This window comes from Budorcas taxicolor, chromosome 3 (assembly GCF_023091745.1).
Source record: "Budorcas taxicolor isolate Tak-1 chromosome 3, Takin1.1, whole genome shotgun sequence".
Lineage (NCBI taxonomy): Eukaryota > Metazoa > Chordata > Mammalia > Artiodactyla > Bovidae > Budorcas > Budorcas taxicolor.
In genome coordinates this window covers 11430561-11456445 of record NC_068912.1, presented here as the reverse complement: position 1 = coordinate 11456445, position 25885 = coordinate 11430561, and the positions used below count along the sequence as shown (strand labels likewise).

The 25885-nt window shown below is 38.6% G+C and overlaps 1 protein-coding gene and 1 pseudogene across 1 annotated transcript; both read right to left on the bottom strand.

Annotated features, from left to right (window-relative positions):
• Positions 1 to 3023: 3023 nt before the first annotated feature.
• Positions 3024 to 5171, bottom strand: LOC128044849 (tigger transposable element-derived protein 1-like; annotated as a pseudogene).
• Positions 5172 to 5673: 502 nt separating this feature from the next.
• LOC128044847 (interferon-activable protein 203-like) lies at positions 5674 to 25315 on the bottom strand. The gene is made up of 6 exons (XM_052637273.1): positions 25051 to 25315; positions 24024 to 24151; positions 15466 to 15660; positions 9307 to 9723; positions 7482 to 7673; positions 5674 to 5709 (listed from the first exon to the last, which is right to left on the bottom strand). The coding sequence occupies exons 1-6, from the start codon at positions 25313 to 25315 to the stop codon at positions 5674 to 5676; spliced, it is 1233 nt and encodes a 410-aa protein (XP_052493233.1).
• Between the last annotated feature and the right edge of the window lie 570 nt (positions 25316 to 25885).

Genomic DNA, 25885 nt, shown 5'->3' with positions numbered 1-25885 from the left:
CTCAACCTGTTCATTCTTGACCAGAGTTATATCCTGTAAATATCACACCCAAAGTATAAATTCAAATATTGCTTGAGGCTTAGGTGTCTCTATCTGATTTCCAGGCCACAGATGACTATTTCCTTTTAAGCAAGAAACCAATGAATTAGACTCCTAGGGATACATAATTTCAGGAAAGAAAAACATAATATTTATTATTTTTTTCCAAGTTATAAAAGTTATAGACGCAAAAAGGGACATTGAGATATTACAGAAAAGCATAAAAAAATGTAAAGCTTTTCATTCCTAAGAAGTAATGGCTAATAAAGTACACTATATGTGTGTGTGTGTGTATATATATATACACACACACATTTTTGCTTTAATTCTATCTTAGTTCCATAAACATCAATATAAATGACATCCAGGTTTTCAGAAGAACAGCTCTGAGCAGGTTTCCATATATGAATCAGAATTGTGTGGTTGTTCTTTGCTTGACCTTGGTGACCTTGAAGAAGAAAAAGATAAACAATGAGATGAACCTGATTATATATTTCTCCCTTCATTCACACTGTCACATCCCTTTTCCTCTTCCCACCTAAGAGGCTCTTCTCTGAGTCTCACCTAGCTTATTTAGTGAATTCCTATCTTTTGAGCCACCACCCCCAATTCTTTGTTGGAACCCTCAAATGAGATAGGCACTCATACCCAGCATAAGTGCATGTAGACAGGCAGGAGTTTTGGAGAACAAGAGAGAAGAATCAATTATACTCAAGGCCAAGAGTTGAGGGGAAAGTTCTTACTGGGAGGAAAGGTGGAAGGAAGGGACAAAAGGTATTCCAGGTGCCATGCTGTGAAGGAAGGATTGAGATGTCTCATTGAGAGCCTGAGAACTGGCAAGACTAAGGAGCATGTGCATTTCTGAGTGCTTGGATATGTCAGCCTTTGTATCTGATCTGTTTGCATTCTAGTACAGGCACACCTCAAAGATAGTATGGGTTCAGTTCCAGACCACTGTGACAAGGAGAATATTGCAAGAAAATGACACTTTTTTTTTTTTTTTTTGCTTTCCCAGTACATATAAAAGTTATGTTTATATAATACTATACTCAGTCTATTAACTGTGCAAGAGCATCAATGTACATAACTGAATCAAAAAATACTTTATTACTAAAAAACATTAACCATCATCTGAATTTTCAGTGAGTCATAATCTTTTTTTTTATTTTCTTTCTTTTTTTTTTTTTCTGGAGGAGGATCTTGTCTGGATATTGATGGCTGCCAACTGATGACGCTGATGTTTGCTGAAGCTTGGGTTAGTGGTGGCAATTTCTTAAATAAGACAATGATGGATTTTGTTGGAATGATTGACACTTCCTTTCATGGAAAATCTGTCTGTAGTATGCAATGCTGTTTGATAGTGTAGAGGAAATTTATCACCCCCAAAAGATGTCTTTCAGACATGAGGATTAACATATTGATTATTTTTAAGAAACAGAAGCCTCTGGAAATCTTTCTTTTCACAGCCCCTTTAGTACCTAAAAGATACTTGCTCCTGGGAAGGAAAGTTATGAGCAACCTAGACAGCATATTAAAAAGCAGAGACATTACTTTGCCAACAAAAGTCCGTTTAGTCAAAGATATGGTTTTTCCAGTAGTCATATATGGATGTGAGAGTTGGACTATAAAGAAAGCTGAGCACAGAAGATTTTATGCTTTTGAACTGTGGTGTTGGAGAAGACTCTTGAAAGTCCCTTGGACTGCAAGGAGATCGAACCAGTCCATCCTAAAGGAAATCAGTCCTGAATGGGAAGGACTGATGCTGAAGCTCCAATACTTTGGCCACCTGATGTGAAGAACTGACTCATTTGAAAAGACCTGATGCTGGGAAAGATTGAAGGCAGGAGGAGAAGGGAATGACAGAGGATGAGATGATTGGATGGCATCACCGACTCAATGGACATGAGTTTGTGTAAACTCTGGGAGCTGGTGATGGACAGGGAGGCCTGGAGTGCTTCAGTCCATGGGGTCTCAAAGAGTCAGACATGACTGAGTGACTGAACTTAGCTACCTAAAGAATTTAGTTAAAGAGGCTGTTCCCAGAATAGAGGTCTCATAAGAGGTATCTGTAAAGAATATGGGCTAAGTGTGGTAGAGGAAACTTTGCAAGGTCCATAGAGTCTTCTCTGGATGTCCAGCAAATATTTGTTTACTATAACATTTGTTTTTCCATCTCCATGTGAATTGTCTTTCTCCCCAGTGGAGGTCTCAAACAACTACCCCTGACATTCTCTTTTATCATTAACTGCTATGGTATCTAACTGAAGATGGTATTTAAATTGAGGGTTTCAGCCATTTTGGTAAGCTATCCATTTTTTCTGGGTCTCTCATGAATCAGTCAGTTCAGTTGCTCGGTTGTGTCCGACTGTCTGTGAACCCAAGGACTGCAACGCCAGACTTCCCTGTCCATCACCAACTCCTGGAGATTGCTCAAACTCATGCCCATCGAGTTGGTGATGCCATCCAACCATATCATCCTCTGTTGTCCCCTTCTCCTCTTGCCTCCCATCTTTCCCAGCATCAGGATCAGTTGTTCACATCAGGTGGCCAAAGAATTGGAACTTCAGCTTCAGCATCAGTCCTTCCAATTCAGGACTGATTTCCTTTAGGATTATCTGGTTTGATCTCTTGCTGTCCAAGGTACTCTCAAGAGTGTTCTCCAAACCACCGTTCAAAGACATCAATTCTTTGGCACTCAGCTTTCTTTATAGTCCAACTCTTACATCCATACATGATAACTGAACAAATCATAGCTTTGACTATACAGACCTTTGCTGGCAAAGTAACATCTCTGTTTTTTAATATGCTGTCTAGGTTTGTCATAACTTTTCTTACAGGGAGCAAGCAAGTAGGACATGTGTCCTCTCCATGTGTGTACATATCATGTTATTAAACTTTTGTTTGCATTTCTCTTGTTAATCTATCTCATTTTAATTCTTAGACCTGTCTAAAGAACTTAGAAGAGTAGAATAAATTTTCTTTCCTCACCAACAATAACCATAGTATAACTTTTTTCCAAAATTAGAGCCAAACTTCTCAAAGCCTGCCACTGTTTTATCAACTAAGTTTGTATAATATTCTAAATCCTTTGTTGTTTCAACAATATTCACAGCATCATCCTCAGGAGTAGATGACATTTTAAGAAGCTATCTTCTTTGCTCACCCAGAGATGGTTAGATAGCATCACAAAGTCAAGGGACATGAATTTGAGGAAACTCTGGGAGAAGGAGGAGGCCTGGTCCATTGGGTCACAAAGAATTGGGCATGACTTAGTGACTGAACAAGAACAACAAGAAGCAACACCATATCTATTAAAGTTATCATCAAAGTCCAATAATTCAGTAACATCTTCATGCTCCACTTCTAACTCTAGTTCATTTTCTACCACATCGGCCATTACTTCTTTCACTGAAGTCATGAACCTTTCAAAATCATCCATGAGGGATGGAATTAATTTCCTTCAAATGCTTATTCACCTTGGTATTTTGATCTCTCCCCATGAAATATGAATGTTCTTGATTACATCTAGAATGCTGAATCCTTTCCAAAAGGTTTTTATTTGACTTTGCCTAGACCCATCAGAAGACTCATATCTGCTGCAGTTATAGCCTGGTGAAATGTATTTCTTAAATCATGATCCATGGGCTGCAGAATGGATGTTATGTTAGCATGATAACAACATTAATTTTTTCATATATCTCCATAGGACATCTTGGGTGATCAGGTGCATTGTCAATGAGCAGCAATATTTTAAAAAAGAATCTTTTTTTTTCTTTTTCTAAACAGTAGGTCTCAGTAGTGGACTTAAAATATTCAGTAAAACATGTTGTAAACAGATGCGCTATCAGCCAGGCTTTATTGTGCCATTTATAAGAGCAAAAGCAGAAAAGATTTAGCATTCTTAAGGACCCTAAGATTTTCAGAATGGTCAGTGAGCATTGGCTTCAACTTAGTCACCAGCTGCATTAGCCCATAACAGTAGAGTCAGTCTGTCCTTTGAAGCTTTTAAGCCAGGCACTAACTTCTCTTCTCTATCTGTAGAAATCCTAGATAATACCTTCTTACAATATAAGACTGCTTCATCTTCTTTGAAAATCTGTTGTGGAGTGTAGCAATCATTATTAATCATCTCTGCTAGGTCTTCTGGATAACTTGCTGCAGCTTCCATATCAGCAGCACTTGCTGCTTCATCTTGTACATTTATGTTAGAGACGGCTTCTTTCCTTAAACCTAATGAATCAATTTCTGCTAGCTCCAAACTATCCTTCTGAAGATTTCTCATGTCTCTCAGCCTTCATGGCATTTAAGTGTTAGGGCTTTTCCCTAAGAATGATTTCCATCCAGACCACAAAAATTTTCCATGTCAACAATAAGGTTGTTTTGTTGTCTTATCATTCATAGGTTCACTGGCATAACATTTTTAATTTATTTAAAAAATTTTTGCATTCACAACTTGTCTATTTGTTGCAAGAAGCCTAACTTTTGACAGCTTGTTTTCCTTTCTCACTGAGCTTAATCATTTCTAGTTTTTTTATTTAATGTGAGAGATGTATAACACTTCCTTTCACTTGAACACTTTGCAGCTTATATAGAGTTATTAAATGGCCTAATTTCAACATTGTTTTGCCTCAGGGAATTGGGAGACCAAGGAGAGGGAGACAGATGGGGAAATTGTCCATCAGTGGAGCAGTCAGAACATGCATAACCTTTATTAAAGAATTCCCCGTCTTATACAAGCATGCAATTCATGGCACTCCAAAATGATTTCAATAGTAACATCAAAGATCACTAACCCCAGATCAAAATGACAAATACAAGAATTCAAGAAAAAGCTTTAAATATTAGGAGAATTGCCAAATATGACACAGACACTCAACGTGAAAAATGTTTTGGAAAAACGACTCCAGGAGACTTGCTCTACACAGGATTGCTACAAATCCTTTATTTTTACAACAAACCAAAGAAAAAGCAAATATCTATGACGCACAAGACAGTGAAGTATAATAAAGCAAAGTATTCCATTAGTAGCCTTTGTTAATATTCAAAGAATCCATTCCACATGAATGTGTGAGTTTGACAAAAATCATGGAATTTGTCCCATAGGACCAATCACCTCTGTTGTTGACCAACATGTGTATCTCACCAAAGGCAGGTAACTTTGTGTTCTGAAAGGCTCAGAGGCATCCTTGATCATTTATTAATAGATCTGAAATGGGCAAGTAACTACCTCTGAGATAAAAGATATTTCCTCCATTTTATAGATGATGAATCAAAAGTTTTTAGTATTTATTAGTCAGCTAGCAAATCATAGAACCAGTATTTGAAATAAATTTGCCTTAAAAAGTCAAAATTTAATAATTAATCCACCTGATCTTAACATTCAAACAACTTTATAATATTCAGCTTAGATATAGCTTTTGACAGACTTTCTGAAGTTTTTCTCTTTAATATGATTAAAAATATCCTTAAATGAAAACTAATAGATGTTAATGAAAGAAACTGAAGATGACACAAACAGATAGAAAGATATACCATGTTCCTGGATTAGAAGAATCAATATTGTTCAAATGACTATACTACCTAAGGCAATGTACAGATTTAATGCAATCCCTATCAAATTACCAGTAGCATTTTTTACAGAACTCCAAAAAGTTTGTAATTTGCATAAAACTACAACAGACCACAAATAGCCAAAATGATCTTGAGAAATAAAAATGGAGCTGGACAAATCATGCTCCCTGACTACAGACAATATTACAAAGCTATAGTCATCAGAATAGTATGGTACTGCCACACACACACACCAAAAAAAGACATATAGATCAAAGGCACAGGCTAGAGAGCCCAGAAAGAAGCCTACACATTTATGGCCAATTAGTTAATGACAAACGAGGCAAAAATATACAATGGAGAAAAGACAGTCTCTTCAGTAAGTGGTGATGGGAAAACTTGATAGTTATGTCTAAAAGAATCAAACCAGAACATTCTCTAACACCATTAAAAATTAAACTCAGGATGGATTAAGGACTTAAATGTAAATCTGGATACACTAAAACACCTATCAGAAATATAGGCAGAACAATCTTTGAAGTAAGCTGAAGCAATATTTTTTGGATCAGCCCCCTAGAGTAATGGAAATAAAAACAAAAATAACCAAATTGAACCTAATTAAACTTAAAAGATTTTGCATAGCAAAGGAAACCATAAATAAAACAAAAAGACAACCCACAGACTGGGAGAAAGTGTTTGCAATGGATGCTAAAAACAGGGATTAATTTACAAAATATACAGACAGCTCATACAGCTTAATATCAAAACTCAAACCCAATCAAGACATGGGCAGAGGACTTAATAGGCATTTCTCTAAAGTAGACATAAAGATGAAATATAGACTCATGAAAAGATGTTCAATATTGCTTATCATTGGAGAAATGAAAATCAAAAATACAATGACTGTCACCTCACACCAGTCAGAATGGCAATCACTAAAAAGTCTTCAAGTAACAAATGCTGGAGACGATGTGGGGAAAGTGAAACCCTCTTACACTGTTGGTGTGAACATAAATTGGTGCATCCACTCTGGAGAACAGTATGGAGGTTCCTTAAAAAACTAAAAATAGAGTTACCATATCATCCTACAATCACTCTCCTGGGCAAATATCTGGAGAAAACTAATTTGAAGAGATACATGCAGCCCAATGTTCATAGCAACACTATTTACAGTACCAAGACATGAACGTAACCTATACGCCCATTGACAGATGAATGAATATAGAAGATTGGGGGTAACAATGGAATGCTACTTAGCCATAAAAAGAATAAAATAATGCCATTTGCAGTAACATGGATGAACCTAGTGATTTTCATAGAGTGAAGTAAGTCAGACAAAGGACGAATATCATATGATATTACTTACATGTGGATTCTAAAAAAGAAAAAAAAGAAAGAAAGAAAGATATAAATGAACTTACCAAACAGGAAAAGACTGACAGACACAGAAAAAAATTTATGGTTACCAAAGGGGATAGTGGTGGGGGGAGGGGAAATAAATTAGGAGTTTAGGATTAACATATACACATTACAATATATAAAATAGGTAAACAACAAGGACCTACTGTATAGCTCAGAGAATTATACTTGATTTCTTATAATAACCTACAATGGAAAAGAATCTGAAATGAATATATATACACGTGTATGTGTGAATACAATATATAAATATGTGTGTGTGTGTGTGTGTGAAGTGAATCCCTTTGCTGTACACTTTAACCTACATTTTAAAATATCCTTAAAAAAAAAAAGAATGATGAAAAGGGACTTCACACACACTAAATGACAAGGATTAGTTATTTCACCTGATGGACTCTCTGTGTAATAGCAGCAGTATAGTTTTCTTAAAGACTTCTACTTTGGAACAATGATGACCCACCAGAAGCTCTCACCTTGATGTAACTATGAATTACAGATCTCAGCTGCCTCTTAGCCCCACTTTCTGCCAATTCAAAGCACACGAGTGTGAGTCTGTCACCCTCTTCACAGTTGATACTGGTTAGTCGCTGTCCATAAACCACGACATCCATCACTCCTGTATCATCTCGTATTTCATAATATATGAATTCACTATATGCCCATTTCTGCAAAAGAAAATTAGCATTCATCTTTTGAGGACTGGATCAGGAATCACCACAACTTTGAAAAATGGAGTGTTAGTGGAAACTTTTCTCTCAGAACAGTGAATACGAGCTGGAGGTCCAAGTATTACAGGTATCAAATAGTGTAAGATATCTTGTTCAGTTTATCCTCCCATTTAAATTCTCTATCTTTTCTTCCTTTAGGTGTTTGTGTGCTGGGTCATTCTAGAAAAAGGGATTACTTCCCTAATTTTTCCTGCTTCCGTCTAAGAATAGCTGAGATTTCTTAAGGAACTTAGATGTGGTGTGAGCATCAGAGGCTTTTTTGGATTTCCCTCGCTTCCCTGGTGGCTCAGATGGTAAAGCGTCTACCTGCAATGCGGGAGACCCGGGTTTGATTCCTAGGTCAGGAAGATCCCCTGGAGAAGGAAATAGCAATGCACTCCAGCACTCTTGCCTGGAGAATCCCATGGATGGAGGATCCTGATAGGCTACAGTTCACGGGGGTCGCAAAAAGTCGGACATGACTGAGTGACTTCACCATGAAGAACAGAGAAGAAAGGCTATTCCTGTCTTATGATGAGTCTAAAAAAGATTGCTACAAATCCTCCTTCAGTTGATTGTTACTTCAATATGCAATTCTTTCCTCTATCTTCTGTATCTATTCATTCTTCCCTAATTTGCCCAAATCTTGACTCTAGATCATCTTGTTCCATTGTTCTAGTTTCTATGTCACTTACTTTACTCATCAATTCTGCTAATGCTCATGTATGCACAGTTTCTATAGTAGAGTGCACAAAAAAAAAAAAAACAGGGGATAAGTAAAGAGCCACCCTAGAAGACATATATAATGGAAAATAAAACATAGTTCACATAAAAGTTAGGTCAGCTAAGTTTAGTATTTCTATGAAGTGTTGGGACTAAAATACCTACTCTGATTCTAAGAATTCACCTAAATTCTACCTTTTATTGTCCATATAATAAATTTTAAAATGAAATGGCTTGGTTTCTCACATTTTTTCAATATCCATATTTCTCACTTAATTAATGCTAAAGTTTTGGCTCAATTATTTTTTGATGAAAGAATGTGAAGATGTGAGAACACTTTACAGTTCAGATGATCAGAATCTTAGCTAATTGTTGATAAGAGCAGATTCTAGGGCAAAGCAGTCTACTGATTTCTCATCTTGTTTGTTACAGTTGAAATCCAAGCTTGAAAGAACAATTCTTTATTCACAAATTAACTTAAACTGTCACTGAAATAGGTAGGTAGAACTTAAAAAACACACACACACAATTATAAGGAGTGCTTTCTCTATGTTAACATGTTAATAATATGTTAATAGATAAATATAAATATAAATTCTGCACAGGGTGGCTGTGAATGGATCAGTACAGCTCATAAAATACTCTGATTTCTGGTTAATCACTTTCTTAAAAACTTGCATGTTGTTATGGCAAGAACAATGTTAAGAAATTATCAGCCCTATATTCTGAAGTGAAAGACTGCACCCAACTATCCCTGGTCAGAAAGGCTTTGAGTTCCTGTATTTATTAACTTTATTCATTTGACAGTTAAGATTTTTGAATTCTGGGATTGCAAAAGAAATATTGCAAAACCATGATGTGGACTTACCTTATGCACCACAAAAACCCCATTCACAAATGTTCCTAGGTGTTGCAGATAAAGATGACTGATTTTAGGAGTTGCCTTTGCCTTTTGAATTAGGCTTTTAGAGATCTCCATCTTTCGGTCAGGGTTAACATCAGACACAGAGAAGACACTGAACACTTCCAGGAACCCATTGCGGCCAATATAATCTGATATGGCAATGACTTTATTGGGGATGAACTTCTCCTTCAGGGCAACATTAAAAATCTTCACTTGGAAGAACCGACTCTCAGTAGCCACTGTGGCATGAAACATCATCTTGCCTCCTGTGACATCATATGTAAATGGTTCCGTTGCCTTCAGCACCATCACTTCTTTGGGGCCTCTCTGTAAGCCCTCCTCTCTGGAAGCTTCCTTAGGTACAGACTTCAATCTTGGTTTCTACTTAGAAGTACACACCAAAAACAGGCACAATTAAGAAAAAGAATTTAGTTTCATTCCGTAATGAAAACCATCTATGGCTTAATGTTGAACCTCAATAAAGAACATAATCGGGTAGAGCTTGAGGGAAAAGGAAAAAAAAAAAAAAACTAGACAAAGGTCACTAACATGGTATAAATAAACTAATGGAATAATGGAGAAGATTTAATCAGTGATTTCTCTCTCTCTCTTTTTTTTTTTTCCATTGCTTTATGAGTGTGGTAGGAAGAATATTTTTCTTTAAAAAGTGTTAGCTCACAAGAAAAAGTATTTTTTTTCCCAAGAAAAGCTATGTAGAGTACAGAGGCAGTAGACAGGAGCAATGTTGCTGTGTAGTGATTCCTAGTAGAGATGAGAATGAAAAAAATCATCTTAAATTATCCCATTAACTTATTTTCGTGCACGGATTAATATACAAAGGCTCAGACGGTAAAGCGTCTGCCTGCAATGCGAGAGACCTGGATTCCTGGGTCAGGAAGATCCTCTGGAGAAGGAAATGGCAATCCACTCCAGCACTCTTGCCTGAAAAATCCCATGGACGGAGGAGCCTGATAGGCTACAGTCCATGGAGTTGCAAAGAGTTGGACATGACTGAGCGACTTCATTTCGTTTCAAGGATGAAATAGTGATACTGTGCAGGCCTTGAGCGGCTTCTGGGCACAAGGCTTTTGTGTGCCCCATTTCTTTGACTATAGGAAGCAGCCTTCATTCAACCTCCATGACCTTCCCTGAGTTCAAGCAACTATTAATTGAGGAAGGAAGTAAATGGGAGACCAAGAAGAAAGAGTCAAGAGTAGCCTTGGGGCAAGGTACTATTTCCCCATCAAAGGATACAAACAAAAATATCTTTAATCTATTTTGCAGATACTGAATCCTCCTCCAGATGGGAGAAGCTAATTAATGATTAACAATGATATGCTGCCTACAAGCATGTAGATCCCAGACCAGCTGGACTTGAAGGTTGTTGGTGCTGACTCCTACTTAGCTCATCACCAACCCATTATAAGAATGTCCATGAGCTTATCATGCCTTCTTTTACTGTAAAACTTGCCACTATCTTCCTCAAGTTGAGACATATAGGTTTGAGGGCATTAGCCCACTGTGTCCCCTTTTGCCTGGCAAAGCAATAAAGCTATCTTTTTCTACATTGCCCAAAACTCTGTCTCTGAGATTTGGTTCAGCACAGGTGTACAGAGAAGTTGAGCTTTCTGCATCAGTAGCACTGTGAGTAGAGAATGGCTCCAGTTAGAATCCACTGATGTCATCCCTGTTGGTGTTTAGGCACTAAGTCATGTTCGACTCTTTGCAACCCAATGGACTGCAGCATGCCAGGCTCCTTTGTCCTTCACTACCTCCTGGACTTTCCTCAATTCATGTCCATTGAGGTGGTGATGTTATCTATCCATCTCATCCTCAGCCACCACCTTATCCTTTGCCTTCAATCTTTCCCAGCATCAGTCTTTTCCAATGGGTCAGCTCTTCACGCCAAGTGGTCAAAATATTGGAGCTTCTGTTTCAGCAATAGTCCTTCCAGTGAATATTCAGAGTTGATTTTCTTTAGGGTTACTGGTTTGATCTTCTTCCTGTCCAAGGGATTCTGAAGATCTCTAGCACCACAATTCAAAAGCATCCATTCTTTGGCACTCAGCCTGCTTTATGATCCAACTCTCATATCCATACATGACTACTGGAAAAATTATAGCTTTGATCTTTGGCAGCAAAGTGATGTCTCTGCTTTTTAATTCAGTATCTGGGTTTCCCATAGCTTTCCTTCCAGAGAGCAAGTGTATCTCATGGTTGCAGTCACCATCCACAGTGATTTTAGAGCCCAAGAAAATAAATTCTGTCATTGCTTCTATTTTTTTCCCCTTCTATTTCCATGAAGTGATGGGATTGGATGTCATGATCTTAATTTTTTGAATGTTGAGTTTTAAGCCAGATTTTTCACTCTCCTCTTTCACCCTCATTAAGAGGATCTTTCCTCTTCAATTTCTGCCATTAGAGTGGTATCATCTGTACATCTGAGGTTGTTGATATTGCTCCTTGCAATCTTAATTCCAACTTGTGTTTCATCCAGCCTGGCATTTAGCATGATGCACTCTGCACAGAAGTTAATAAGCAGGGTGACAGGATACAGTCTTGTTATACTCTTTTCCCAATTTTGAACCCATTAGTTGTTTCATGTCCAGTTCTATAAAAACTGTTGCTTCTTGACATACATACAGGTTTCTCAGTAGACAGGCAAAGTGGTATGGTAATCCCACCTCTTTAGAATTTTCCACAGTTTGTTGTGACCCACAGTCAAAATCTTTAGCGTTGTCAATGAACCAGAAGTAGATTTTTTTGTTGAAATTCCCTTGCTTTTTCCATGATACAAAGAATGTTGACAATTTGTTCTCTGGTTCCCTGCCTCTTTGAAACCCAGCTTCTAAATCTAGAATTTCTTAGTTCATGTATAGTTGAAACCTAGCTTGAAGGATTTGGAGCATAACTGTGCTAACATGTGAAGTGACTGCAATTGTATGATAGTTTGAACACTCCTTGGCATTGCCCTTCTTTGGAATTGGGATGAAAACTGAACTTTTCCAGTCCTGTGGCCACTGCTATGTTTTTCAAATTTGCTAACATATTGAGTGCAGCACTTTAACAGCATCATCTTTTAGGATTTTCAATAGCTTAGCTGGAATTCTGTCACCTCCACTAGCTTTGTTTATAGTATGCTTCCTAAGGCCCAGTTGACTTCATACTTCAGGATGTCTGGCTCTAGGTGAGTGACCACACCATCATGGTTATCTGAGTCATTAAGATCTTTCTTGTGCGGTTCTTCTGTGTATTCTTACTACCTCTTCTTAATCTCTTCTGCCCCTGTTAGTCTCTTATCCTTCCTGTCCTTTATTGTGCCCATTCTTGCATGAAATATTTCCTTGATATCTTGAATTTTCTTGAGATCTTTAGTCTCTCCCTTTCCATTGTTTTCCACTATATCTTTGCATTGTTCATTTTAAAAGGCCTTCTTATCTCTCCTTGCTATTCTCCAGAACTCTCCAATCAGTTGCGTATATCTTTCCCTTTCTCCCTTGCCCTTCACTTCTCTTCTCTCTTCAGCTAGTTGCAAAGCCTCCTCAGACAATTACTTTGCTTTCTTGCATTTATTTTTTTTTGGAATGATTTTGAACACTGCCTCCTATACAGTCCAGTAGATGTGACAATTTAAAGACCAAAATTAGACAGTCCTTCTTCAGGAAAGCAGTGTTATGTTGAAAAAGTATTAATAAAACAGTGATTGGAAGAATCTCATGAATTTTCTCAATGTGGAAATGTCCTGGATAAAGCACATTTTGAAGAGTAACAAAATCAGCCACTCCAAAATATGTTTCCTTGGCACAAAATTATCTTAAACTGATCATTTTTACAAAACAGCATACATAGAGGAAGCTCTAAAATCAGAAAGGAAGATGCCTTTTTGTAAGGGAAATTTGTATTTATAAATTAAATCTCCATTTCTAAGTGTGTCTGTTTCTGTGTACCAGGAAGAGAAGGAGGACTCTAAACTTCGGGAGAATATTATCACTAGAGGAGAAACTGACTTAAACCTGCATAACAAACATTACCCTTGTTTACCCTGATTTTCCTGGTAACTTTCCTATAACTGACCTCCCATACTTTTCTTTCTACTGTCTTTCACTAAAGATGGTATTTTAAGTTGGTGGCTTAGGCCACCTCAAGGAGTTACTTATTTTTCCTGGGTGTCTTCTATGTATAGATGAGATACACCTGTTAGTTAACTTCTGCTTATTTGTTTGTTTTTTCTCGTTAATCTCAGTTTTAACAAAGATACCACTCTAATGGCAGAAAGTGAAGAGGAACTAAAGAACCTCTTGATGAATATGAAAGCGGAGATTGAGAAAGCCAGCTTAAAACTAAATATTAAAACAACAACAACAACAACACTAAGCTCATGGCATCTGGCCCCATTACTTCATGGCAAATAGAAGGGGTAAAGAAGGAAGCAGTGACAGATTTCCTCTTCTTGGGCTCTAAAATCACTCTGGTTGGTGACTGCAGCCATGAAATCAGAAGATGATTGCTTCTTGGCAGAAAGCAGTGACAAACCTAGACAGTGTGTTGAAAAGCAGAGACATCACTCTGCTGACAAAGTTCCGTACAGTCAAGATTATGGTCTTCCCAATGATCACATATGGTTGTGAGAGCTGGATCATAAAGAAAGCAGAGCACCAAGGAATTGATACCTTTGAACTGTGGTGCTGAGAACTCTTGAGAGTCCCTTGGACAGCAAGGAGATCAAACCAGTCAATATTAAAGGAAGTAAACCCTGAATATTCATCGGAAGGACTGATGCTGAAGCTGAACCTCCAGTATTTCGGTCACCTAATGTGAATAGCCAACTCATTGGAAAAGTCCCTGATGCTGGGAAAGATTGGGGACAGAAGGAGAAGAGGACATCAGAGGATGAGATGGCTGGGTGGCTGGATGGCATCTCTGTTGCAATGGACAAAAACTTGGGCAAACTCCAGGAGGTGGTGAGGGACAGGAAGGCCTGACGTGTTGCAATCCATGGGGTCACAAAGAGTCAGACACGACTGGGCAACTGAACAACAACAACAACAATCTTTGTTTTAAAAAAGGGATCTCAGTTAAGACCTCAGAAGGGCAGAGGGCAAATTGTTTTTCCTCCTCTACACACTCCTGGTAGAATAATGGCATGACCCTGAGGAGAAGAATGCCAAAAGAGAAGTCAGGTACCAAGGGGCTCATTCCCAGGACAAGTTAACCAGTAACAACAAATTTCTTACTAGTAATATGAGCAGCATCTTGAGAAGAAGTACACAGGACTTGAGGAAAAAATTATATTCTATACACAGGGTCATGAAAGTAGGCCTGATGGACACAGGCTCTTATTATGATCATTGTATGTTTGTGAAACACTGAAAGAGCCTAAAGTCAAATAGCAAAGAATTATTATTTAATTTACAAAATAACCAGGTAATTATTTTTATGTTAAAATAATAATTTAAATCTACATTTCTTGAATAGCATTTCAAAATGAAAGGAAAAGAATGAATTATAGAAAAATATGTGTAATGTGATCAACCTGAAACAAATTAATATTCTTTATATATACACAACAAAAGGTACAATCAGAAAGTCTATTTACCAAAAGAGAGCATTTGATAGAGGGGAGATTTCAGACAGTTAACAGTAATTATCTTTGTCCATGTATCTTCATTTCCTAAATTTCTGCATCCTAATATGGATGATATCATTTCCAAAAGAAAGAAGAAAAAGACGATAGTGCTGTGTTTCTCTATTTCTCTACCCTATTGCACCTTAAGTTCTCTCTTTCATAGTGAGAAAACTATAAGGAAACTTTCTGTCTTTCATAGTATTGAAGGAAACACAAAAATAAAATTAAACAAGTTATTAATTATATCCACTACTGAAGAGGAATGATTTAGCTGCACACTAGGCCATAGATTATCCTAAGGCAAGGGACAGCGTAGTGAGAGTCAGAATTTGAATGCCAGTAGGTCCTCAAAGTACACACTCGGTAACAACATGTGTGACCTAATGAATAAAGAATTGGATACTGAAAGGGATTAGTGAGAAGTTCTTATATGGTTCTATTGGTGCCTGTCATTATATTGTAGGAAGAGGGAAATATTGAAAATGAGAATCTGGTACCTTGGTTGAGGAACTGCTGGATGTGGTTGGTGGCAGCTTCTGAGGAGTCTGGAGGCAATTCTTAGTTGGCGTTATGCTGCATGTTGGAATTATCAGAAGCTGACTCTGCTCCAGGGATAGTTTCATCCTGGGGTCAGCAGTTCTAGTGGTTATGTCTTCTATTTTTCCAGTTGAAAGACATGCATTTTCTTCTTTCTGGTTAATAATTTTCAATATCATATGAACAATAACATTTCTCTCTTACCCTCCATCTTTCTCTGTATCTGTCTGTCTTTCTTTCTCACAGACACACCACAGTATCCACACTCTGCCAATTTTCTCTGGAATAACAAATTTCTCTGGAATAAGAGCACATCTTCTGACACTCCCAATGCCTCCCCAGCTTGGCTCCCCGCTAGGATTGCAAACTTCTCTCTGCAGATGTTAAAACTCAGGTAATTGCAATGTCATTGGTCTGTTTTTGAATTCTGGCCATACCTCTGCTGCAACTTCACTAAGACAACACTTGGAGTAATATAATAGTGGAAAATTCTGCCAGGTTATGATGGTCTCAAAACAACATAGGCTGCATTCATGGACGTTTTCACTCATTAAGTCTTTCATTACCTCATGTATTTACCAAATAAGCAAAATGGTTTCTATCTTCCACTCTTCAAATCTAGGAAACCCAGGTCTCCATTCATTTCAAAGCTTTGTTTGTCAACATACCAGAGATATTCCCTCAAATTCATAAACCCATAGGCGGGATTCTCTTGTCTGCATAGTCTCTATCAGGCAACCAAATCTTTCATCACTATGAACAATGCACAAATCCATTTGCAGTTTCACCCAGGGTACAGACCCATACATATACAATTTTAGGACTTGAATTTTTACAGTTGTTTAAGCCAGGGCAGGAAGTGTATATGAAATAATGTATCTTGACCATCTCAGGTTTTACCCATGAAAGACTATTTCTAACATTCTACAGTATAGAGGGCTTCACCAGTGCCTCAGCGGTAAAGAATCTGCCTGAAATGCAGGAGCTGCAGGAGTCGCAGGTTCTATCCCTGGGTCAGGAAGATCCCCTGGAGGAGGGCATAGCAGCCCACTCCAGTATTCTTGCCTGGAGAATCCCATGGACAGAGGACCTGGCAGGCTACAGTCCATGGGGTCGCAAAGCGTTGGACATGACTGAAGCGACTTAACACGCACAGTATAGAAGTGCCACAGTTCTTACCACTTCGAGCATCCATTTAACCAATTCATAAAGTATCAGTTGTTGATAAAACTTTAGATGAGGGACCTGATTTAAATGACTGTCTCTGACATGTAGCTTTTGGATTAGAATACTCTCTCACCTCCCTTGTCACCTCATTTCTCATTAGAAGGCTTGAGAGCCTAGGATATGAAAACAAATCTGAGACATAACATTATCTGATATGTAAATTTTTAGAGGTAAATTTCAGATATTGAAGCAGTCTATCCTCTGACTGTGGGAGCAATATAGGCCATTAAATGCTCATGTTTTAGAATTCAATTAAGCTAGATTTGAATCCTGGCTCTAATGTTTATTTTCTGCATGACTTAGGAGATTTTTAACCCCTAGGAACTTCAGCATTTTCATATGTCAAGTGGGATTAACAATAGTATCCTCATGTGGTATTATAAAGAATAAATGAGATAATGTACACAAAGAACCCACATCTTAAAAGTCTAACACTATTAAGTGCTCATATGTAGAAATATCACTGCATTATTATTTTACAGTAGACACAAGGGTTTCTATTTCTGCTCTGATCCACAGATGTTTCATGCTTAATTCTGGTCTTCTTGATGGAAACCCCAGATAGAGGTGGTATTGGAGGGACTTTATTAAAGAAACTTTTCTGTTCACCTCTACTACTAATTTAATCATATTGACAAGAGCATCATGATTGGTTTTCATAATCAGTTAAAGCAAAAACTTCCATCATAAAAGCAGGATTTAGATCCCTAAAATATACTAGTTGTGTGGATAGTATTTAAAAATAGTAATTGATTTTTTCCCTTGGCTTATGTCCTTCACAACTCCACCTGTTTCTTAAATCATGCCAATATGTGGTATTTGCTTTTTTAGGGAAACACAGAAGTAGTAATCAGAGAAAATATTGGTCTGCTTCTGTCTCTGAATCCCAAACATAGACTATATCACAGAAAAAAATAGTTGGGAGACCCTCTGATGTTTGAAGGAGCAAGGCTTTCCTGCTCTTTCCCAGAAGAATGGCCAGATCCTTTTTGTTCCATGCCTCCTATTGAAGTGGCTGGGCTCCAAAGGAGAAATGACTGCAAGGTGTTTTTAGGTGTATGAAGCCAAGGGGATAGATGGGCTTCTCTGGGATTCCTATGCTCCCAGGAATTTGGGGGGCAGCAGAATGACTCATATGAAAGTAGAAATGACTATTTCACAAATTTAGGCAGATGGGACCTTAGAAAGTGTCAATTCTAAGCCTGTATGCATAGAAAAGCAGAGTTGACTTGTGGTATACATGCATGTCATTGTCACAGCAGACTGACTGTGGGTCTGAGGTTTCAATGACTAGACCAGGGCCATCTGGACCTAGAGGCAAACAGGCACAGATTACTAGCTCTATCCCATAAATAAAACAGAGACTATGTGAGGCATTACTAATTATCAGAGTTAACAGTAATAAAAATAATAACATGATAAAACTTGAACAATTATGTTAAAAGAAATGTCTTCAACTGGTATGCTTGGATTCGTATAGAGGGCTTCAGCCTAGGCAGCTTGGAACTTGGGTGACAAACTATTTTCGTGATTTAAATGTTGCTTTGGCCTATTTCTCCTGTCACTTGCTTATTTGCTGCAGGAATAGGTGTTGTACCCCAGCGTGATGGTAACCACAAGGGTCATATTAGGACAGAATAAAGGCAGGCGAGGATAGGAGTCGATGCACACGTGCGTGTGCTCACTTTTCCATCCTGATCTGGTCTTATCCCGGGAATAGGTCACTATGAATAAAAAAAGCTGCCTGCCATATCAGTAAACTGAGGATGTTGTGGCCATCAAGTCATCGCATTACAGCTGCCCACACTGTAAGCCCTGAGGTAACTCAGGATAGAAGCAAAATGCCCTCCAGCAAGCAGTCAAGTGCTTCAGCCAATCCTGACGGTGCCCCCTCAGGAGACTCAGGGTAAGGAAGCACAAGATACTGGCCCCAGATAGCTGAACTTTATAGCAAAGGGTCTGTGAGCCCAGATCCTTGCATCTTTCTGTATATAAAAATGTGTTAAATTTCTTAACTTGAGACATCAGGTTCTCTTTACAAACAGTAACATTTTGATGTTCTGACTGCTTGGTCTTTGTTACAAGATTCCTGCATAACGTGCCTCCCCCTCTTGCTTCTTCGGAGCAGCTCTCTCAGAGCTATCTGAGAATCTGTGTCCCCATCTTAAGTCCTCATATTTGTCTGCTGAATAAAGCATAATTCTTCTTAACTTTTAGGTTGTGCATTTTTTCAGTTGACAGGCACCTTATAATTTATATTATAGTCCAGTAACAAAGAAAAATGTACATTTATTATAGTTTCAGTAAGTGCTAAAAAGGGAAAGTAAACTGACCTTTGAAAGCAAGCAAGAGGAATACCTAATATATTCTGAGAGTGGGCAGGTATCAGTGGGGACTTGCCCTAGGAAGAGATTAAAGTTTGCAACTCAAGACAAGTGATTTCAAACATGAAAAGTGTCTATGTCAAAATATCAGACCTGAGAAGGAGCACCGGACTTCGAAAATGAACCCTGCCATGTGGTCAGTGAGCAAATGGGAAGAAGGCCAAAGGAAAGTGGAATGTATGAAGTAAAGACACACTCATTTTGACTTGTTTAGTCACCTTTCCCTCCTCTTTCTATTCAATACAAGAGAGTAAACCTCTCAAAATTGGAGGTTTTATGAACTCATGTTTTGGTAAGCAGCCAAATTAACAGGAGTTAGAATAGAGTGGGATCACAGACTAAACACTGATAAAGGAAGGAGTAATTATAATAAATGACTAAATGGGAAGTTCAATGATGATATTCTTGTACTTATGTTGTAAGAAGTCCAAGGAATGGGATCAAAAAGCCGGTACCTTGCTTGAGAAATTGCTGAATGGTTTTGGTAGAACAATTGGAGTGATCTGGCCACTGCTCACAGTTGGGCACAAGCTGGTTGATGAAGTTCCTGGAAGCTGACTCTGGTTACAAGATATCATCTTCCTTTTTAAGTCCTTAGGTGTGGTGGCTGTGTCACTTTTTTTCTGGATAAAAATAGATTTTTTTCTTAGTTCTTGAAAATGATTTTCAAAATCACACAGAATATAGCATCTTTTCTCTTTCTAAATGTTGAATCTGAACTTTTCAATTTTTCTGGACTGATAGCACATATTCCGATACCTGTGTTACTTATCCTTTACCTACCTCAACTATGATTACAAATTTCACTCTCCAAATACTAAAAGCTCAGACAAAATTTCTTTGATTTGGGGATGGAATCTGGGTCCTACATCTGATGCAAACTGGCCAAAGCAAGTAGATAAACTTCCCTGGCTATAAGAGAAGTAAATCTGAGTCTAAAGTTGGCTGCACTTAAGGATGTCTGTTAATTACAACTTTTTCATCAAGAAAAGACACAAGTGGGTTTCTAATATCTATTCTATAGGCTTCTACAAACCTACTGATCTTCTGAGAAATATTGCTGGGAAAAATATGGACTCTTGTGACTAATAAGAACAATGACAACAACCACAACAAAACCACAAATTTAAAGTCCCCTTATATAGGAGTTCTGTCTTCAAGTGGAATGTGCGGGGGGGTGGTGAGGATATAGCCTGAGTTAGAGGGCAGCTTGGGTCTTGGGTAAGAAACTGGGTTAGAGATTGTGGTTTAAATCTTGCCTTTGCCTACCCTTGACACTTATCTTGGGGGAATCTTTTCCTGCCCATTCATCTTAGACACACACTCCATAGTTCCAGGTTTCATGTAACCCAGGGTAAAATAAAAAGCAGGTTGGGATAGAGGTTGATGCCTACAACTGTGGACTCACTTTCCCACCCCTGTCTTGTATTCTCTTTTGATAGAGTACCTATACTCCAAGATCATTGTCTAGAAGAGAAGAAAAACAAATTTATTACAGTTGTGATACACACTATAAATGAATATTAAAGGACTCTGTAACGGCAATAAAAAATGAGACTATCTATAAGTTTTGGGGAGGGGTATCTCAGTGAGGACATGCTAAGGAAGGAATTCAGGCTGGTACCTGATGGTTGAATTAATTTAGCCATTAAAGCAACATGAATCATGAGTGCGAATCAAGGAATTAGCCTGTGAGCAAAGACCTGACATGGGAAGGAGCATAGAATGCTGAGAACTAATCTAGAGGTGTGGTTAAGAGAAAAGGGATGAAAGGAAACCGAGATGTTGGGGATAAACATACCCTTATGTTCCTGTCTAATTGCCTGGCCACCTCCATAGGCCTGTCACATTTGTAAGGTCAGCAATTATTCATAAATGTAAAAATGTCCAAAAGTCCAAGGACTTAGAACACACTAAGACCTCAACACTTTTTTAATTCATTTATTTAATTTGCCTCAATATTTTATTTGATAAGTTTTGGGGTGATTTGATTGCATAAAGAAGTTTGTATCTAGAAAGGGAATACTGAGAGATTCTTTCGAGGTCATGAGTATTCTTATAATATGTTGTAAGGAGGGACACGTATTAGGAACAGGAAAATGGCACCTTGGTTGAGGAACTGCTGGATGGCTTTGGTGAAGGCATTTGAGGAGTCTGGAGAAGGCACTTAGTTGACTCTGTGCTCGTTCCTGACAATCCTGGAAGCTGACTCTCCTCCTTGGTTAGCTTCATCCTCTTAGATTCACTAGTTTCGGTGGTTTTCTTTTTCTGAAAAGTAGGATTTCCCCTGCCTGGTTAGTAGTTTTTAATGAGAAATGAAATACATCTTCACTACTTAGAAAATCAACTTTCTATTACTAGATTCTAATTATACTTATTCTAGTTAATCTCATTCTCTGTTGCTCACTTCTCCTGTCCTCAGTCTTTCTCAGCATCGGGGTCTTTTCCAAAGAGTCAGCTCTTTGCATCAGGTAGCCAAAATACTGGAGCTTCAGCTTTAGCGTCAGTCCTTCCAATTAATTTTCAGGGTTGACTTCATTTAAGATCGACTAGTTTGACCTCTTTGCTGTCCAAGGGACTCTCAAAAGTCTTCTTCAGCACCACAATTTCAAAGCATCAGTTCTTCAGCACTCAGACATCTTTGTGGTCCAACTCTCACATCTGTACACGACTACTGGAAAAACCATAGGTTTGACCTTTGTCGGCAAAGTGATGTCTTTGGCTTTTTAATATGCTATCTAGGTTTGTCATAGCTTTTCTTCCAAGGAGCAACCATCTTTTAATTTCATGGTTGTGGTCACCATCCACAGTGACTTTGGAGCCCAAGAAAATAAAGTCTGCCACTGTTTCCACTTTTTCCCCATCTATTTCCCATGAAGTGATGGGACAGGATGCCATGATCTTCATTTTCTGAAAGTTGAGTTTTAAGCCAGCTTTGTCACTCTCCTCTTTCACCTTCATCAAGAGGCTCTTTAGTTCCTCTTCACTTTCTGCCACAAGGGTGATGTCATCTGCATATCTGAGGTTATATGTTTCTCCTGGCAATCTTGATTCCAGCTTGTGTTTCATCCAACCTGGCATTCCGCATGATGTACTTTGCATATAAGTTAAATAAGCAGGGTGACAACATACAGCCATGTGGTTCTCCTTTCCCAAATTTGAACCAGCCCCTTGTTCCATGTCCAGTTCTAACTATTGCTTCTTTTCCTGCATACAGTTTTCTCAGGAGGCAAGTAATGTGGTCTGGTATTCCCATCTCACTAAGAATATTCCACAGTTTGTTATGACTCACACAGTCAAAGTGGGGGAGGGCTGGCAGCAACAGAGAAGGATGGCATGCATGTACAGCAAGGGCTGTGGGACAAGGAATTCCCAGGTGACACAGTGGAAAGAATCCACCTGCCAATGCAGGAGATGCAGAAGACACGGTTTCAATCGCTGGGTCAAGAAGATCCCCTGGAGAAGGAAATGGCAAGTCACTCCAGTATTCTTGCCTGGAGGACCCCAAGTGCTGAGAAGCCTAGTGGGCTACTGCCCATAGGGTCACAGAGTCGGACACGACTGAGTGACTGAGCGTGCACATAGTCAAAGGCTTTAGCATAGTCAGTGGAGCCGAGTTCAAAGTTTAAAGTGTTAATCACTCAGTCATGTCCAACTCTTGTTGACCCCATGGACTGTAGCCCACCAGGCTCCTTTGTCCATGGGATTCTCCAGGCAAGAATACAGAAATGGTTTGCTACTCCCTTCTCTAGAGGATCATCCCAACCCAGGAATCAAACTCAGGTCTCCTGCATTGCAGGCAGATTCTTTACCATCTGAGATGTTTCTCTTTATTAGAATTCTCTTGCTTTTCCTATGATCCAGCAGTATTTGGCAATTTGATCTCTGGTTCCTCTGAATTTTCTAAATCTGCTTTGTACATCTGGAAGTTCTTGGTTCACATACTGCTGAAGCCTAACTTGAAGGATTTTGAGCATAATCTTGGAGGAATGTGAAATGAGTGCAATTGTACAGTAATTTGAACATTCTTTGGCATTACCTTTCTTTCAGACTGGAATGAAAATTGACCTTTTCCAGTCCTTTGGCCACTGCAGAGTTTTCCAAATTTGCTGGCATAATGAGCACTGCACTTTAACAGCATCATCTTTAAGGATTTGAAATAACTCAGCTGGAATTCCATCACCTCCTAGCTTTGTTCATAGTAAGGCTTCCTAAGCCCACTTGACTTCACATTCCAGGATGTCTCACTTTAGGTGAGTGATCATACCATCGTGGTTATCTGGGTAGGCTTTGGCAAACTTTGGTAAACTGTTTTCCTAATATGATTGTTTTAACATAATTCTAAAAGAGGAGTAAGATTCCATATTTCCATCATTCAGAATTATATTATATAAGTTAAAGTGCACAGTAGTTCAGAAACATAATGGGTAGTCAAGTTCAGTTCAGTTCAGTCGCTCAGTCATGTTCAACTCTTTGCAACCCCATGAATTGCAGCATGCCAGGCCTCCCTGTCCATCACCAACTCCCAGAGTTCACTAAGACTCGCGTCCATCGAGTCACTGATGCCATCCAGGCATCTCATCCTCTGTCATGCCCTTCTCCTCCTTCCCTCAATCCCTCCCAGCATCAGAGTCTTTTCCAATGAGTCAACTCTTCACATGAGGTGGCCAAAGTACTGGAGTTTCAGCTTTAGCATCATTCCTTCCAAAGAAATCCCAGGGCTGATCTCCTTCAGAATGGACTGGTTCAGTACCTATTAATTTACTGACTCTGAAACTCATTTTCACTCTGCCCCTGGTTCCCCTTTTCTCTGATTCTTCTATTTGCACATTGAGAAATGAATAAAGAACTAAGTCATAAAAAGAGCCATAGTAAAAACTCCTTCTGTGGGACCTAAGCCATCCTACCTTCACAGGTGTATCCTTGACTGATTCAGATCCCGAAGCTTCATTCGCGGTGGATGTGGATTGCCCAAGACTGGACTTATCCTGTTTTTCCGCTGGAGTGGCTCCTTTTGCCTTGATTGTCTTTATAGCTGATGTCATAAAAGAGAATACGGTAAATCCAAAGGAGCTGGTCGAGATACATGAAGCACCTTCAATAGTGTTTCCTCTCAGTTCCTGCGGGCGGATCTGGGTATGGTTGCATCTACCTCTACTGCATTAGCCTCACTCGGCCAAAGGTGGCCAAAGTAACAACACAGGTACAGATTCTGACTCGAACATCCTCAGCGGTTTCCTTTCTTGTCCCCTGTACAACAAGCATACTCATCCTATTCTCTGGACTCATCTATCTCAGTTGAATCCTTTTACAACTCTCATATTATTTATCTTCCTCTTAATAAACTAAAATTTCATGATGCTAGTCATGGGTCAATGCCTATAGAAGATCTATTTGAATTATTGAAACCAAAGAAGGAAAATATAATCTAACTTGTGATGGGACAAAATGGTGATACTGGATTTCATTTTTTCAAATATGTTTTCTAATCCAGTGGTTTTATAAGAGGTGAGTTCTTCACATCTCTGAGAGGTAGGTTTTTGCTTAAGGTTTTTGTCTCATATTTATTTCTAGAAAGTATAAAAATGATGATAAGAGAGCATGCATATTAACTGATTTAAATACTTCAAAATCCTACATGTTCTAATTTTGTTTCTTCATTGTCTAAATCTTCGAATGCATGGAAGTCTCAGACTTTCTCATAAATTCCTACTAATTTCTTTGCCCACACCCCCAAAATACACTCTCTAAAACACATCAGATCTCTCTGTAGGAAACACATCCTCTAAGTTGTTAATTTTTGGCATCTAAAATGCTACCATTGTCATGGCTACTGAGTTTCAAGTTGGGAAAGAGAGGTCTAAACTTTGACCAATTCAAGGTCAAAGTTGAGGTCAGTAAGAGAGAGTGATAAATAAGGGTTCTTCCAGTTACCTTTTAACTTCTCCTTTCTAAGAGTTTTGACAAGGTCTTTAGTTTCATCTATTTCTCTGAACAACTCTATCAGCTTGTCAACACATGCAGGCCCTCGGAACTTCATTTCCATCAAGTCAGCAATTTTAGTTCTGTCGTATTCATCTTGCGTTTTACTAGTCAGTTTTAAATCGTCTTTAAGTAAAGACTTAATCATGTTAAAACATTTATCACTGATGTGCTGAAATCCTTTTAGCAGGATAATTTTCTTGTATTCATTCCCCATCTCTCAAGTTAGGGATGTGCCTACAAGAGAAAAATAACATATAGTGTTACACCTTTATATAGACCACAAAGTGGGGTGGAGGGATTGTTTCAGGATGATCTGAGCACATTACATTTATTGTGCACTTTGTATCTATTGTTATGCTGTGATATATAATGAAATAATTATATAACTCACCATAATGCAGAATCAGTGAGAGACCTGAGCTTGTTTTCCTGCAACTAACTGGGGATTCCCAGGTGGTGCTAGTGGTAAAGAACTTGCCTACAAATGCAGGAGACATAAGAGACATGGGTTCAGTCTCTGGGTTAGGAAGATCCCCTGGAGGATGGCATGGCAACCCACTCTGGTGTTCTTGCCTGGAGAATCCCATGGACAGAGGAGCCTGGTGGGCTACTGTCCATAGGGTTGTAAAGAGTTGGACATGACTAAAGCAACTTAGCACATTAGTACATAGGCAGTCCCATTTGGCAGTGATGAGAAACAGTGACACTCGGAGTATGTTGCTTATTCTCAGTCTACTCTGTAATCTCATTTTGCTTCCAGTCACTGGAGAAAACTCTGCTCCAC